Source organism: Hyperolius riggenbachi, chromosome 2, assembly GCF_040937935.1.
Source record: "Hyperolius riggenbachi isolate aHypRig1 chromosome 2, aHypRig1.pri, whole genome shotgun sequence".
Taxonomy (NCBI): Eukaryota; Metazoa; Chordata; class Amphibia; order Anura; family Hyperoliidae; genus Hyperolius; species Hyperolius riggenbachi.
In genome coordinates this window covers 121,760,270-121,778,093 of record NC_090647.1, presented here as the reverse complement: position 1 = coordinate 121,778,093, position 17,824 = coordinate 121,760,270, and the positions used below count along the sequence as shown (strand labels likewise).

General features: G+C 44.6%; 1 protein-coding gene across 4 annotated transcripts in view; it reads left to right on the top strand.

Moving 5' to 3' along the window:
- Positions 1-17,824, top strand: part of HDAC7 (histone deacetylase 7) — a 462,051-nt gene that overhangs the window by 277,784 nt on the left and 166,443 nt on the right. Inside the window, exon 3 of one of the 4 annotated variants that reach the window (XM_068267314.1) lies at positions 6,523-6,585. The exons of 1 other annotated variant lie outside the window; for it this stretch is intronic. Coding sequence is in view for 2 of the 3 variants with exons in the window: in XM_068267318.1 (XP_068123419.1) it covers positions 6,462-6,585 (124 nt within the window). In the remaining variant the exon portion in view is untranslated. Of the gene's footprint in view, positions 1-6,071; positions 6,586-17,824 lie in introns of those variants that run through there. 2 more of the 4 variants (XM_068267318.1, XM_068267311.1) reach the window with 2 other exon arrangements.

The window sequence follows — 17,824 nt, the reverse complement described above, 5'->3', positions numbered from 1 at the left end:
CAGCTGAGGGGACTTCTGTATACAACCTGGAAGTGCTGTGACACGCGTCTGTCCAATAAAGGCACTTGAGTAATGCCGATAGTAATTGTAATAGAAATGCTGGTCTCAATTCTGAAAAAAAAAAACCACAAAAATATGCATTCACAAGTGCCACCATAGGTGCCTAAAAATATTGGCATTTGGGCACACGTGGTGCCTGATGTATAGCGGGCACTGTACCAGCACCCGTTATTTACCTGGCGCCCAAATTTTTGCTCGCAAATACCAATATTTTACATTGGTGCCTATGGCAGCGCCCAATTAGTCCACTTGCTGCATGCGCCCTTTTTTACTGCTTTGCTGTGACACAGGCTAGACTTGTGACAGCTGCAGGGGACATTACAATAACATTGCAGTTCATAATTAGCCATCAATTCTTTTTTTTTTTTCTATTTAGAGGAGGTAAGCAGTCATATGACATGATTACTCTTGAACATAAGAGCTTACATATGATTATTATTATGATTTTCTATAGCACTGACTATGTCTGCAGCACTTTCCTAGTGCCAGTGCCACTAGCAAGGTGGGGCTGTGTGTCTCTGTGGTAGACTGTGTGGGCCATTCCGGTATATGTATGACATAGGAATGTTGGCAAGTAAGATGGCCTATTGATGGGGCAAGAGAGGAAGATTTTGTGCAAAATCAGATGCCCAGACATATAAATTTGTCTTCACCTTGGAGTAATGATTAATCCGTTGTCTATACTAGAGGAGTTCACCCCGGAGCGTGACTCATTGAAGTCTAAGTGGTAGGTTGTATTTTTAGGACATTTGTAAGCATGTCGCAGGCTACACAAGCCGGCTGGTATGTCTGTGTCCTACAAGAGTTGTCTACGATGTGTCACCCATTCCTTTTCATTTGGCAAAGGTGAAAATAAATAACTTCAGCACCAGCACAAATGTTACATCTGTGATTATGCACATTACCAAGTGGTTATTATCCAAGCCTCACAGCTCAAGTCCCAGAGTCAATTCCCATTAACTACCTAGAGTTTGCATGTGCTCGTCGTGTTTATGTGGCCAGCCTCCAGACGTCCAAATATATGTTGTGAGGCTATCTGATCTAAGTCATTCAAACTCAACTGGGCTTCTTCAGGCTTCTTTCACACAGAAGGCTAAAGTTGGTGAATTCACCATCGTTCAGCTTCTGCTTCTGCCATGCAAAGACTTTGTTGCATGGGCGATTGCTACACTTGGAATGGGTTTGCAGAGAGGCAGGTACTGCATTGAATCACATCTGAGCACGGATGCGCACATTCTCAGACATGATTATCATTATTTAGTAGCGCTGTACAGAGTATATTGTCTTGTCACTTTACTATCCCTCAGGGGGACCTACCATAGTCATATGTCTATGTATGTATTGTGTTATGTCTATATCACAATCTAAGGCCAATGTAGATGTAGGGGGAATCAAATTAACATACAGACTTTTTTGGGATGGGGGAGCAAATCTGAGTGCCCATGGGAAACCCACACAGACGAGGAGAGAACATACAAACTCTGTGCAGATAGTGCCCTGGCTGGGATTCGAACCAGGGACCCAGCTCTGCAAGGTGAGAAAAGGATCGATACAGAAATGCTGGCCAGCCTAACTTGTTTGCACACTATTTTGGCAGCTGGTCCGAGCAACTGCCATAATAAGTTCTTTTGTAAAAAAAAAAAAATAAAAAAAAAAAAAAAAGAAGCACCTGAAGATCCCCCATGAGGAAGTGGATTGGTCCAAAACCTTGCAGATTCGATTTTCAATACCTACTGTGAGCATCAGCAACATAGGAAAAATGCACTTTACTCACAGAGATACATACATTATATAGGTCTATATTTTACTTTTTTTACGATATTTGTTCTTTAACTGCCTGTCAAACATGCACTGCATCTGTCCAACTGAAAGAAGTCTGAGGCAAAAATGGAACAATTTTTCCTCTTGAAGCAAACCTGAACTGAATATGAAAAGTCAAAATTAACATGTGCACATCATACTTACATACCTCCCGTGTAGTCTACTCATCAATCTCTTTCTCCTCTCCCGCTTCCTGTTTGTCTACTTGAGATCAATGGAATTCTCTGTCCTCCAATTTGGAAATGGCCATTACCACAAGCATTGAGATATATGAGGTGCAGAGAGGACTGAGGTATATTAACACATGAGGCGCAGGAAGCAGTGAGGTGTATGGGGTGCAGAGAGGGCTGAGGTATTATATGGCAATTGGTGCAAAAAGCAGTGAGGTATATGGGGCGCAGAGAGGGCTGAGGTATAATAACACAAGAGGCGCAGGAAGCAGTGAGGTGTATGGGGTGCAGAGAGGGCTGAGGTATAATAACACATGAGATGTAGGAAGCAGTGAGGTGTATGGGGTGCAGAGAGGATTGAGGTATAATAATGTATGAGGTGCAGAAAGCAGTGAGGTATATGGGGTGCAGAGAGGGCTGAGGTATAATAACATATGAGATGTGGAAAGCAGTGAGGTGTATGTGATGCAAAGAAGACTGAGGTATAATAACACATGAGATGCAGAAAGCAGTAAGGTATATGGGGTGCAGAGAGGATTGAGGTATAATAATGTATGAGGTGCAGGAAGTAGTGAGATGTATGGGTTGCAGAGAGGACTAAGGTATAATAATGTATGAGGTGCAGGAAGCAGTGAGGTGCATGGGTTGCAGAGAGGACTGAAGTATAATAATGTATGCGGTGCAGAAAGGACTGAGGTATAACACATGATATGCAGAAAGCAGTAAGGTATATGGGGTGCTGAGAGGGCTGAGGTATAATAGCACAGGAGGTGAAGAAAGCAGTGAGGTGTATGGGGTGCAGAGAGGGCTGAGGTATAATAATGTATGAGGTGCAGGAAGCAGTGAGGTGTATAGGGTGCAGAGAGGGCTGAGGTATGAAAGCGCACGATATGCAGAGACAGTGAGGTATATGGGGTGCAGAGAGGGCTGAGGTATAATAACACAGGAGGTACAGAAAGCAGTGAGGTGTATAAGGTGCAGAAAGGACTGAGGTATAATAATGCATGAGGTGCAGAAAGCAGTGAAGTGTATGGGGTACAGAGAGGACTGAGGTATAATAACACATGAGGTGCAGAAAGTAGTGAGGTGTATGGGGTGCAGAGAGGACTGAGGTATAATAACACGATATGCAGAAAGCAGTGAGGTGTATAAGGTGCAGAGAAAACTGAGGTATAATAATGTATGAGGTGCAGGAAGCAGTGAGGTGTATAGGGTGCAGAGAGGACTGAGGTATAATAATGTATGAGGTGCAGGAAGCAGTGAGGTATATGGGGTGCAGAGAGGGCTGAGGTATAATAGCGCACGATATGCAGAAAGCAGTGAGGTATATGGGGTGCAGAGAGGGCTGAGGTATAATAACACAGGAGGTGAAGAAAGCAGTGAGGTGTATAAGGCGCAGAAAGGACTGAGGTATAATAATGCATGAGGTGCAGAAAGCAGTGAGATGTATGGGTTGCAGAGAGGGCTGAGGTATAATAACACAGGAGGTGCAGAAAGCAGTGAGGTGTATGGAGTGCAGCAAGGACTGAGGTATAATAACACGATATGCAGAAAGCAGTGAAGTGTATGGGGTGCAGAGAAGGCTGAGGTATAACACAGGAGGTGCAGAAAGGACTGAGGTATAATAATGCATGAGGTGCAGAAAGCAGTGAGGTGTATGGGGTGCAGAGAAGACTGAGGTACAATATTGTATGAGGTGCAGAAAGCAGTGAGGTGTATGGGGTGCAGAGAGCACTGAGGTATATTAACACGATATGCAGAAAGCAGTGAGATGTATGGGTTGCAGAGAGGGCTGAGGTATAATAACACAGGAGGCGGTGGCGTAGCTTAGGGGCTGTGGGCCCCGATGCAAGTTTTACATGGGCCCCCCCCAAGCACTCTATTCATAACAATTGATGCGACGCACCAAAACCTGCCAATGGCAACTACAGTGTCAGAGGTGCAAGAAGGGGATGGGGAACAGTTTGTTAATGATTACCACTATTCAAAGTATCTATAGAAGTGATTATTATGAGCACAGGACCAATAGAGAGCTAATACTGCAGTTCATGGAGGGCCCTACGGGGCCCCTCTGGCCCAAGGGCCCCGATGCGGTCGCAACCTCTGCACCCCCTATTGCTACGCCCCTGACAGGAGGTGCAGAAAGCAGTGAGGTGTATGGGGTGCAGCAAGGACTGAGGTATAATAACACGATATGTAGAAAGCAGTGAAGTCTATGGGGTGCAGAGAAGACTGAGGTTTAATAATGCATGAGGTGCAGAAAGCAGTGAAGTGTATGGGGTGCAGAGAAGGCTGAGGTTTAACACAGGAGGTGCAGAAAGGACTGAGGTATAATAATGCATGAGGTGCAGAAAGCAGTGAGGTGTATGGGGTGCAGAGAAGACTGAGGTATAATATTGTATGGGGTGCAGAGAGCACTGAGGTATATTAACACGATATGCAGAAAGCAGTGAGATGTATGGGTTGCAGAGAGGGCTGAGGTATAATAACACAGGAGGTGCAGAAAGCAGTGAGGTGTATGGGGTGCAGCGAGGACTGAGGTATAATAACACGATACTGTATGCAGAAAGCAGTGAAGTGTATGGGCTGCAGAGAGGTCTGAGGTGTATAATAACACAGGATGCACTGAAAGCAGTGAGTTATAGGCAGCCAATGTTACTGATTAATACCTTTTATGTCAACAAAAACTAGTAAATCCACAATTCTATGTTTAAAGGAACCAGAGACCAACTGTAATAAAAGTATATATATGTTTATACATACCTGGGACTTCCTCCAGCCCCATACACACGAATCACTCCCACGCCGCCGCCCTCAGTGTTCTCCAGTTCCGTTACCAGGTCCTGTAACTTCGATCGGTCGCAGCCAGTCTGACGCAAGTGAAGAGCGCTGTCAACGGATCTCTCCGGCAGGATGGCGGCGTGGGAGCGATCCGTGCACATGGGGCTGGAGGTACACTTTAAATGGAATATCCGAGCTAAAAAAAAAAAAAGACAGCTACTTACCCGGGGCTTCCTCCAGCCCCTATGTCCTTCGCCGCAGCTCCACTCTCAGCCGCCAGCCCGGGGTCCCCGCTGGTGCAGAGGCCGATCTTTCCAGGTCGTCCACTACTGCTGATGTCAATCACTCGCACGTAGTGTGGAGTGCACTGCGCAGGCGCAATAAGAATTTTTCTGCCAGCCAGCACCCATAGAAAGCTCCTAAAAGAGTTCCCTGTTATCCCTTCAGGCATGCCGGTTAGTTGAGACTTCCGGTTGCCTGAATTCCAGATAACGGGGACTCTGCTGTAGCTTTTAGCAGTTGGTTAGGTTGCACTTTACGATAGTATGAGTACGATAGTATAATTGCAGCTGGTTACAAAATTTGATAATTTTGCAAAAATGTTCACTACACTGTTATACTAATTTACAAAACAAGCCCAAAGCTTGTTTTAATTGTGCTGATGTTTTACTGTAGGTGAGCAGGAGGATTGTAAGAGAGACAGAGGGAAAAAAACACACTCAGAAGAAATAATCTGAAAATCTGGTTAGACAAGAATTATTACCCCTTCCCCACTATAGCCCAGGTAGCTGCATTGTTTTTTAAGCAAATTCTTTCCTCCTTCCCTCCCCTCCTCCTGCCCATTTTATGAGTGCTCAATGTAAATAAACAGCTAAATTTACCCCCGCAGAAGCTGCAGGTACAAGGAGGAAGGAAACATGTGACTGCTCTTTTTTCCTGTTCAAATCCCTTCAGCAGATGGAGCCCTGAATCTGGTTTATAAAGTCTTGCCAAGCCGAGGGCTGAGTCCTGATTGGGCCTCGCTCCAGCCAACCCGGGAGTCCCCTGTCCAAACAATGCACACTTCTTTTGTATATGTGAGTGTGGAGCTGGCTTATGCTATTAGGTCTATTTTTGGCGGAGCTCCTCCCCCTGCCGTGCTATTTCTGTCAGTCTGAGCTCGGGGCAGTGCTGTGAGTGTGAGCTGCCGCTGCTGCTGCTGGACACGGCCATTGACATTCAAGGCTGCTCTGTGCTGGTAGAACAGTGTATTGCTGAGCGGCATGCTGACCTCACTGCTCTCTCTGCCTCTGGCTGGATAGGAGGAAAGTTTCTCTGCTGACAGTCTGTACAGGATCTCCTGCAGAGGAGCTGGAGTTTGGCTGGGGCTCGTCATTGGATTGCATTCCTTGCCCTGCCCAGCTGCACGCTCAGGGTCACCGTGCCCTCCCAGTCAGGAGTGCTGGGCATGGCTGGCTGGCACAGGACTTAGAGGGGCTTGTGGTCCATGTGACAGGGGATCGCTGTCCCCCTCTTATAGATTGGCATAGATTGGTAGTGGTCTGATCTGCTGCGCCTAGGGCAGCCCATACACAACACACAGGACAGGGGACCTGCTGCCCTCTGCCACCCCTTCCAACACTCGCCTCCATGCCTGGATTACATCAAATGTTAAACACCATTTACGAGGCTGATTCCGCTTCTTCCACAGATGGCATCAGGAGGGGCGAGCCGGGGCTGAGGTTCGGCCACAAGAGCAGCGCTGCGGGACCAGGTAGGAGCTGTCATTGTCCCTGTGCTGTCTGTCTGTCTGCAACATATTCCTGCAAGGAAACAATGTATCAGAGTCTGCTGAACCCGCACGTTACTGTACACTTGTAAAAGAAGGCTAAAAGGATACACAGTTACAATATGTTTGTGCAGTAAGATTTTGCTGGGCACACATGTATAGATTTGAAGGCAATCTGATGCCTTCCACAGTTCTTTGGAACTGGGGCCCAATAAAAATCGGGATTCGAAATCGGTTTGCTAGCAAATTTTGCAGCTTTTAAGGGGTGATTTAGGCCCCATTCACACTTGCTGATCGTTTTGCTGTGGCGTTTTTTGGCGATTAACGCCCCAAAAAAATCACCATTCACACCTGACGATTTTTTAGTGATCGCGTTTTGCGCTTCTATAGCATTGAAACGCGATCGCCGGGAAATCGCCTGAAAATGGTGCAGGCTACGTGTTTGCGTTTAGCCTTTTTGGGCGATTTGCGGCAATTTGCGCAAATTGCCCAAATGAGAACAGGCCCATAGACTTTTATTACCCTAGCGCTTTGAAAAGCGCTAGCGTTTAAGCTTTTTACTGAAATCGACGGCAAAACACTGAAGTGTGAATGGGCCCTTATGGTGATTTTGAAGCGTTTTTTGAATTTAGTGCTAGTGATTTGCAATTTTTCCTGTACAGGCACAAGCCTGTTCACACTCAGTGCTTTGCCCGCAATCGCGTTCGGCTTCTCAATCATGATTTGTAGGCAAAATCTTGCGATTCAGTGCGATTTGCGCTTGTGATTCCCGTTCAATAGAATGAGAATCACTGCACATTCGCCCCCAAAACGCTGCATGCAGCGAGTTTGCGATTGATCGAAGTCGCAAACGCTGCTGTGTGATTTAGTAGCAGCACTGGTGATCAGCAAAGCGCTGAAAAATTGCCTAGTGTGAACTAGCCCTTATGGGTACAGGTGGTCTTGGGTAGCAAAATAGCTTTGAACACCAATTGAAAATGAATTTTGCAGCAATTTTATACTTTGCATTGAAGCGCAAACATTCCAAAAAGTCTGCAGGCTTCATGATTGCAAGAAATGGATACTGTGGGATCACCTCCTGTGACTTTTATTAACCTAGTGATTTAAGAATTGCCAGCGATTCCCAAATGCTGCAGAAACTGCTCTAGTGGGCCCCAGGCCTTAGGGCCCATTCACACTTGGATGCATTTTGTCCACGATCTGCGCTTTGCTGATCGCCAGCAATCAGCAAAGCACTGCTGTACAAGCGCTGCATAAGTAATCCTATGGGATGACTCTCACAACAGCGATTGCGTCACGTTTGTGATTATCGCCAATCGGGAACGAGCTGCATGCAGCATTTTCTCGGCGATCACGTTGGGATTCTCATTCACTAGAATGAGGATCGCATAACGCAGTCGCTGAAAAACTCATGCAAAATTGTGATCGCGATTTGTGTTTACAAGTGTGAATGTGTCCTTCGCATCCTTATTAATGTCACTAACTGTCTCTCAGTGTTCTGTTTACGAGGTGCACATACAAACTCCATGCAGATAGTGTCCTGGCCCAGATTTTAAGCTAGGACCCTAGCGCTGCAAGGTGAACATGTGCAGCATGCCCTCTAGAAATGTATCCATTTTTAAAATCCTCATTATGATCTAATGTGATCTTTTGCATTAAAGCTATCTTCGGTATTTGGTTCAGATAGCACACTTTTTTTCCTCTCCCACTGAATGCAGTTTATTGACCATTCTTAACTTGTCAATCCAGTTTTGCATGTTTGCGTTCATTTTACCAAATTGAACGTGCCACTGAATGATTTCCATTGACCCATGTAAAACAATGACAGAGGTAAAACACTGACCAAAAACAGCGGTGTCTCTGATCCAGTGTTGAAATCTGCCTAGATCTAATGATCCATGCTGCAGGTAGACATGACTATATCGATCACAATTCTGATCGGGGAGTATCGATGAGTGAACCCAATATTGCGCACCCAATTCTTGCTTGACCATAATCCACTGTAGTAACATTTACTTCAGTACAAAACTCCTGCCAGGCAAACCACTCAACTTAAAGTTCAGTTAATTAATTTAATTTATGAGGAAGAAAGAAAATTCAGAATGATTTCATCAAAATATTGAATTTCAGGTGTAATTGAACAGGTTTGTCACTGCTATGCAATATCCGCTCTCTTATATATAGGCTTGTTTCCACAAGGCACAATTTGAGACCTTTTATGTTTGTATGGAAGGACAGCTCGAGTAACAATGGAAATTGTGATACACGGTTTACAGTAGCGCAATACGATTATCGCCTGTGCGCAAACTCACAGTACGCTGCATTTCAACGCCGCTTGAATAGAAGTCCTAATCACACAGAAACTCATAGGAAAAGCACGGAAATTTGATTTTTTTTTTTTTTTTTTTTTTTTTAATTATTCCTAGTGGAAGCTTTTGCAGTTGCACCTTGCACATTTTTTGTTTGTTTATAAAGTTGATTGTACAGTCTAGTTGTCATGCATGTGGCTAGTTTTAATCAAAACATGTAAGGTAACAGGATTGAAAGTTACCTTTGTGGTATGTTTATTTAATTCCTGGGTGCCAAGGGTGTCCGTCCCCATTTTTTACTGGGATCCACCATGGCACAATTGCATCGTTATTGAGATGAATGGAAACGTTCGAATAGTCAAGCGCCTCCATTGAGATTTCCTGAACGCTACATGTAGCTTCTATCGTCATTGGCGTTCGCAGTTGCGATCTATCCCCGAACAAGATGTGACAACGAATTGATGGCAAACGATGTCTACCGCTTATGTGCTCATCCGCAGAAAAGCGTCTGGCCACGGAGAAACGAGCAGCCAGCCGCGTGAACTGGCCCACGTGTGAGGGGACATGCCTCTCAAAACTTTTATAATCTGCTTCAGAAGAGGTGAGGAGAATATGAGCTCTTTAGCAATTGTGCAAAAGAAGCTGCCATTGTTAATTATTACTTAGAACCTGCTTGGACCAGCCATTTTCTGGTAACTGTCATAGAACGTGTGGTGCTAAAAGAAGCTACCATTGTTCATTAATACCTAGGACTTGCTTGGACCAGCCGTTTTCTGACTTGTTTTGCTGTGTGCTATTTTTAAAATTTGCAAACTGTAATCCTGTTGTTGTTTTTAACAAGCCCTTGCATCAAATTTCTTTATTGTGTAAGGCCATTGAGAGCTGGAGGACAAATGCTACTCTACACCATGTACCGGCTGTGACTAAGGGAGATTTGTCACCTACAGTACATCCTTTAAGTTGTCATAGTGTATAAAAATGTTGAAATTGCTCTGTCCATCACCTCATCGCCGGTAATAATGCTGTCATATTGAACCCATCAGGCATGTTAGTACACCTAACAGTGGTGACTCATTATGACTGTCCTTGTTTAATGACAAGGGTGACAACAATGACAAATGTAAAAGCAGTCCCTTTCTCAGCCTAGCACAATGGCAGAGGCGGCGGGAGTGGCCTATAAACGCTGCAGCTTGCCCCTGGGTAAGTGAAACGCGAGCAGGATGGACCCATGACCTCTGCAAGCCTGCTCTTCCTGTCCCATAATGGCTACTGTGTGCTACATGAGCAGTATTAAAATAACTGCATAAAAACAAAACATAAAAATACCTTCCTGCTAGAGAGTTGGCCTTCACATGACACAACACTTTGACCTTTGCTCAACATTCCTTGAGATCAGAAGTATATATAAAAGTGGGGCGTCATGTTCTCTGCTTTGCTAGGATAGCTTGAAGCCATCTGCTGTTTGGGAAGTTTTAAAATGTTTTTAAGTGGAAAGTGAAATGCCTTGTTGCTGGTAATTGTCATAGAATGTATGGTATAAATGACTTTATGGATGTACGTATGCCATGCGGTTTCTGCTGGGGATACGCATTGTTGGAGCGGACCTGAACTCAGAATTTCCTTTCTGCTCGAAAAGATAAGCAACAGCATAATGACCTTTAAAGAAAAACCTTTTTTTTTTTTACAGCTCATATACAAAACAAGTTTGCCTTCTTAAAACAGAAGGTATTTGCGATTATTCAGGTTAGAGTGAGCATAGGATGTCTCCCACGATGCACCACTGCTGAATATGCAAATCATCCTTTGTTGTACAATTAACAAGCTGACACATTGCATTCCAGCTGTTCTGGAGGTGTGCTTAGCTTACAGGGACAACAAAGAGATGATTTGCATATTCAGCAGTGATGCATCGTGGGTGACATCATATGCTCACTCCAATCTGAATAAACCCAAATACCTTCTGTTTTCAGAAGGCACATTTTTTTTTGTTTTGCATAGCATTTTAGTAAGAGAACCTTTTGGTCCTTTGTAGCCCCTTACACACTCCTAGGAGTCCTGGTTCACCATAGGCTTGCTGGGTAGTTTACAGCGGATATAAATCCTGTCATAAATCTGCAGTGTGTCTACTTCCTGCTTTCATGGATGCAGATGTATTGTTAACATCCTGTGTTTACAAATTAGCTGCTTTGACGTGGCAGAGGAGATTCCTGAGCTAACACAGCTGAGAAATCAAATGATGGTGGTGATTAGTCACAGATGAAGGTGAATTAGACAGGCTAAATACACACAGGGTGCATTTATCTGTTTTTCCTCTCTCATGTGCAAGAGTTCAGGTCCACTTTAAAGGGAACCTAATCTGAGAAGGATATGGATTTTTCCTTTTAAAATAATACCAGTTGCCAGACTCTCCTGCTGATCCTGTGTCTCTATTACTTTCAACCACAGCCCCTGAACAAGCACGCAGATCAGGTGCTCTGACTGAAGTCACACTGGATTAGCTGCATGCTTGTTTCAGGTGTGTGATTCAGCCATTACTGCAGCAAAAGCGATCAGCAGGACTGCCAGGCACCTTGTATTGTTTAAAAGGAAACCTCCATATCCCTCTCAGTTTAGGTTCCCTTTAACATTAAAACATCCTAATGTAATGGTTAGATAAACAAATGAGTGTAGCAGGAATTTTAAAAAAAATCAGTATTCCTTAAAAAGCCAATATCAGAAGGAAAATCCTATTGTTTGGTAAACGTTATGCATTCCTAATTAAGGAGAGCGGAAAAAAAAAACGTGCTGGTTATGGCTCAGCAGTTTGCAATATGTTGAAGCGCCCAGGAAGAGTCATGTGAGAATGAGCAGATGGCTGGGGTTAGCCATTTCTGAGCTCTGTACTTCGAGGGAACTCAGATCTTTTCTACATTACAGTGTTTACAAATGTAAACAGGATTATTTTTAGCCATGATTGCCCGGAAGGGAGTCTTAGATGCAGTTTTGCATATTTTAGCACCGTGTTTTGCATTCTGTGGCATATGACAAAAGCAGTTTCAGCAAATAGGAGTTAGGAAAGCAAACTTTTGTTTTTCTTAACATCTTAGTAAGGGGGCTTTTAGGACCATTGTAGTCCCTTACACACACCAATGAGTTCTGGGTCACCATGAGCTTGCTGGTTAGTCTGTGCCTCTCGGATTTACAAGCCCTACTCCATAGAGCCAAATTAATCCATGCCATGCACTGATGAGGATCAAACAATCCGAAACAGTCTGTATGCATGTTGGATTATTATGGCTCTGTACATATTAACAAGCTGACACATCATTGCATTCCAGCGGTTCTGGAGGTGTGTTCAGCTTCTAAGGGTACAATGGTTAATTTGCATATATTCAGCAGTGGTGCCTGGGAGACATCTCGAGCTCACTCCAACCTGAATTATCGCAAATTCTTTCTGTTTTAGGAAAGCAAACTTTTGTTTTTATTATAAGATGAATAATGGAGATCAGTATAAAGCAGCCTCTAGTCTAGCTTCTCCACAGTAATAGAACTACAAGTCCCAGCATGCCTTGTCACACTGAGGAGATAGACTGGGCCTGACATTAACAAGATTCTCCTGAGGTGGAGATTATTGGAGTACATAAGAGATCCTGAAAACATGGTCTGCATTGAATCCATATTTGAGGGGGAATTAAAACATTTATTTTTGAATGATGTTGTATTTCTTTTGCTGTCTCTTGTTAGAGAATTTCCACCACTGACGCCGGTTTCACACTTGAAACCAGTGTTAGCGATGCAGTGCAATCGGATAATTGCATCGCACCTGTAAAGTTAAAAGCAACTTTTAGAGCTTTCCGTAGCAATGCGCGGTAATCTCTAATATGGCTGCAAGCCGTACCAGAAGTGAGGCTCTCTAGCGCTCACTTCCTGTGGCGGAAATAGGAAGTGCATGGGAAGTATAATGACAAAATACACTTCCGCGCATATGCAACGTGAACGTGAGAGGCAAACCATTTAAAATCTCTGCAGTGCAATAGACTTACATGACTTCTGGTGGTCGCTGATAACATGCTGTTGTCGCTGTGAATTTGATACTTCTGTTGCATTGCACTGCGGTAGGTATGCAAGGGCCCATAGGTTTTCATTGCTTTAGCGTTATCCTGTGGTAAAAAAAAGTGTAACGCACCCCAATAAAAACGTTCCTGTGTGAAAGGGGCACGAGGGCTGGGTCACACAGACGGCTCCTATGGGGTGGTTTCCTCTCACGCTAACACTTTTTCTGCAACCAGCCAGAAAAAGCGTTTAGCTTATCACATTTGGAGCCCTAGGGTAGTTCAGTTTAACTGCAGTCTATTCCCGAGAAGTTGCATGCAGCGCCTGGGAAAACCCGATTGGCCTTGGCAATCAACGGTAAACATTGTGAGGTAAATGCTCCCATTCATGGCAATTATGACGTGTTGGATCCCTGGCATTAAACCTGGGGACAATCGCCGTCAGTCATCCTTATGAACCAGCGATTGGGTCCCGTTCCACTAGCCACGAGACGCGCAGTGGCACTTCCTGGTCTGTGGATATGCAGACGAATCCCAGAAGCCTCAGTGCCAGGCACGGCTATAGGAGTTGCTGCTGCCTGCATGGCAAAATGCTGCAATGTCGGTTGAATCGCTAAGGCAAGCGATTCGGACGGCAGCAGCATTATCTCCTATGGCAAAGCTTCCCTGCGTGATTTGCTTGTGGGGAAACTCTGCAGATTCACCCGACTTCTGCAGTGGAAACCAACCCTGAGTGACTGAGACGCCAATAAATAAAATATTTTCTTTTTTTGAAAATGTGTGGTAGAGTTAGAATCCTTGACTAGTTTTTATCGCTGCCCCACTTCCTGTCTTTGGAACATCCAGATTCCATGCTAAAGTCACGTGAAGTTCCCAGGGACAGAAAGGATGCAGACTAGAGATACTTAATGATTTAGGCTGCTTACACACTAAGACGTTACAGGCGCACATTAGTGCGCCTGTAACGCTCCCCCAACGCACAGCAATGTAACACAAGTGGGCTGTTCACACAGCCCACGTTGCGTTACATGTAACGCTGCACGTTCTGCCGAAAGTGCAGCATGCCACGGCGTTAGAGCGGCTATAGCCGCGTTAGACTGTTTGCACATGCGCAGTGGGGGGAGAGAGGAGGCGGGGAGATGCTGCTAAAGTAGCCGCGCACATGGCTACTTAATATTCACTGCACTGGCGGCCGCTGATTGGCCGGCGGGACCACGTGATGCGGAGTGTCTCGCTCCGCATCACGTGGTTCCGCCGGCCAATCAGCGCCACTCTGGGAGACCTTATACGGTTAGAGCCGCCTAACGCGGCTCACTCTACCGTCCTCTCCCGCACCACCATGCGTTGCATTAGGTGCACGTTATGCGACCTTAACGTAGCACCTAACGCAACGTCTTGGTGTGCAAGTAGCCTTAGGGCTGTTTCGCACTGAAAATCATTGTGAAATTATGGCGATTTTGCTCTGATTGCGTTTGCGATTTCTGTTTGGGGAAAAGTTCATTTAGAATAGCTTTTCTTGAGTACAGTACTATTTTTGCTTGCGGCCTCAAAAAAAAAGTATTTTATTGATGAGGTACAAAATTAATATTTAGGACACTTGAAGTGAAAAGGATATGGAGGCTGATATATCTATTTCCTTGTTAGCAAAATCAGTTGCCAGCAGTACTGTGGCCTTGGTACAAAAATCATCTGACTCTGACTCCTCAGTTTACGAAACCATCAACTCTGAGGGCTTGAGCGATTTTAGTTTTTTTTTTTAAGCACTAGCGGTTTTAAAAAAGCGCTTTAAAAGTGCTTGTGCAATTAATTACAATGTGAGTGTTCTCACATGAGCATTGAGCTTTTTTTCCAATCACAAACGCGGGTACTGCACCATTTTCGTTTGCGCTTCAATGCAACATATAGGAAAATCTCTAAGCGCTTTAAAAAGCACTTGTATAAGTGATTTTGTGAGCGCTTTTCATTAGAAAGTACATTTATTCAGTTGTCACATCAAAGAGTTCAGTTCCTGATCTGTCTGCAGAAAGAAAAGCTCAAATCGCCAAACAAAATCGCTTATAAAAATTACAAATCGCCAAATCACTGAAAAAAAAGCAAACGAACAAAAAAAACGGGAAAAAACGCTTTAAAAAGCGATCACAAAAGCGCTTGTGATTTTATAATGTGACCAAAGCCTAGTAACTCCAGGTACCTAAAATTACTCCGACTCCTTATCTCCAATTCTTAAATCTAATACTTACCAGGGCTGTGGAGTTGGTACAAAAATCATCTGACTCGACTCCTAAGTTTATGAAATCTCCATCTCCATTTACCGCTCGTGTGAACCAGCCCTTAGGCCCCTTTTACATTTGGTGTGGTGCAATCCTTAATGGTCGCACTGCGTGTTTATAGCTGTTATGTGACCAAATCAGGGAGGCATATGGTGCTTTCCACTGAAAGTATTCCTCACTTCCAGATTACTGCGAACAATACAAATGCAACTCTTATGGTGCTGCAGTGGGTAGTGATGGGCTTCCGAGCAGGAAGCCACTCGAATTTGGAATTAAAATGAGGCTTAATTGCCTCAGGTGAGTGCATAGGAGACAGGGGGCTACTTACCCAGAAGTCTGTCAGCTTCTATGTGTCTCAGTTCCCTCGCATGCAACCTATGGGACGCGTTCCAGGACTTGTTACCACACTTCCTCCTTCAAGCCGGAAGGAGGAAGTGCGGTAGTGAGTCTCGCAACGCGTCCCATAGGTCGTGTGCGAGCGAATTGAGACGCATAGAAGCTGACAGACTTCTGGGTAAGTAGCCTCCTGTCTCCCGTGCTCACACCTGAGGCAAATAAGCCTCATTTTAATTCCGAATTCGAGTGGCTTCCTACTCAGAAGCCCATCACTAGCCGTGAGACTCGCAACACGCTGCAGTGCATTCATAGGGCTACTTCTGTCGGGATGTGGCATTTTTTTGTGACTAAACGCGACAGACCGCTCCCACTGTAATAGGGGCCTCACAGTTGTGACTCTGTATGTCTGTATGACAACCAATCGAGTTACAGCTAAGAGATCTATTTTTTACTTTTTAGGCATCTCTATATGTATTTTTAAAAACATGTATTTTTTTTTCTTTACAATGCAGGGAGAAACAATTGCTGTTGATATATATGCAGTCTTACAGCTTCTAGGCACTTCCTCTCATGAGACAATAATTTTTATTCACAAACGTCTGTCGTGGGAGATTTATTTTGGCACATACCTGCAGAGTTTGAACAGTTTCGCAGCCCCATCGAGAAAGAGATGATGGTATTGTAAAAACACACATATTTACAAACTGGTGATTTACTATCAGTAACACTGAGCTCATGAGACTCCCATTACTTGCCAGACATGAGCAAGCTAGCAGGCTGGCTGTGGCCTGGAGGTACCTGTCTTGCTGATATATCACAGTGAGGATCATCACAGGCCTTTTTTATTTATTTATTTTTTTTCATTTCTGAGCGGTATTTACTGTATTGTCATCCAGCCTGTTCGTCTGCTTAATGACTTCACAGCTTTTTATAGAAGTTATTTTGGACATTTCTGTACTTTCCTGTATGAGAAAAGTCTGCTTAGCATAATTAAAAGCATGTGCTGTGGTCACTGTTAGCGCAATAACTATTATCTTGCTGGGATGTCAGGAACCCAAGACACTTTTTTTTTTTTTTTGAAAAAAAATGTTTTTAACATTTTTGGCAGCTTGAGTAAAGGCCAGTTCACACTAGAGCAGATGCATCCGCTTGTAACAATTGACCCTTTCCACCTGTCCGCTTCGATCACATCCTCCCATTCGCTTCGCAGCTCACCTGTCCCATCGCTGCTTGGTCCATCTATATTCAGATTTGTCATTGGTCCACCATAACCCAACGAGAATCCTCCCTGTTGCTGAGGACACCTATTGGTCTTTTGCAGCCCAATGGAAATTCCCATGCATGTGCCGGCCACCGGGCTGTGTGTGGTGGATGCTGTTAGGATTTTGGCAGTTAAACTGTTTGATTTATACTATGCATTATTTGTGGATTTAGTTGGTCCTGACATCACACTGTGGGAAGAGTTTCACCACAATATCTGTCATACAGAGCCCCCTGATGATCCATTTGAAAAAAGGAATAGATTTCTCATGGGAAAGGGGTTATCGGCTACTGATTGGGATGAAGTTGAATTCTTGGTTACGGTTTCTCTGTAAAGAGAATCTGTAAGGGGGAAAAACAACTCTGGGGGATATTTACCACGGGAGGGGGCAATTGAATGGAGGGATGGAGAAGGACGGGGGAAGCCTTGTTAGGGTCCAGAGGCTTCCCCATCCTTCTCCGTCCCTCCGTTCAGTTGCACGGCTCCCCTGAAGTGTGGTGAGGTAAATATTTACCTACCGCGACCCTGTGCAGGCTCACTATCAACGTTCTGTTCGGATTAAGGCGGAAATAGCCAAACCCGATCAGATCCGCCCTACTGCGCGGACGCGAGTCCTTTGCGCCTACGCAGTAGAGCGGATACGATCGTGTTCGACTATTTCTGCCTTACCCAAAGGAAGAGCCACTACTGCGCCTGCGCTGGATCCCAGAGAGGTAAATAAATCTAGCTTGTCGGGGGAGCCAGCACTGCATTCCTGCTGTCTGTTTTGGGAGGTCATTTGGGACACTGAGGCTTCCCCCTCCCAAGGTAAGTATCCGCCAGAGTTTTTTTTTTTTTTTTTTTTTTTTTTTTACGTTACAGAATCTCTTTAAAGAGGAAATGTAACCCAGGATTGAACTTCATCCCAATCAGTAGCTGATCCCCCCCCCCCTTCCCCCGAGAAATCTTCACCTTTTCTTGAGTAAATCATCAGGGGGTCTGTATGGCTAATATTGAGGTGAAACCCCTCCCACAGTG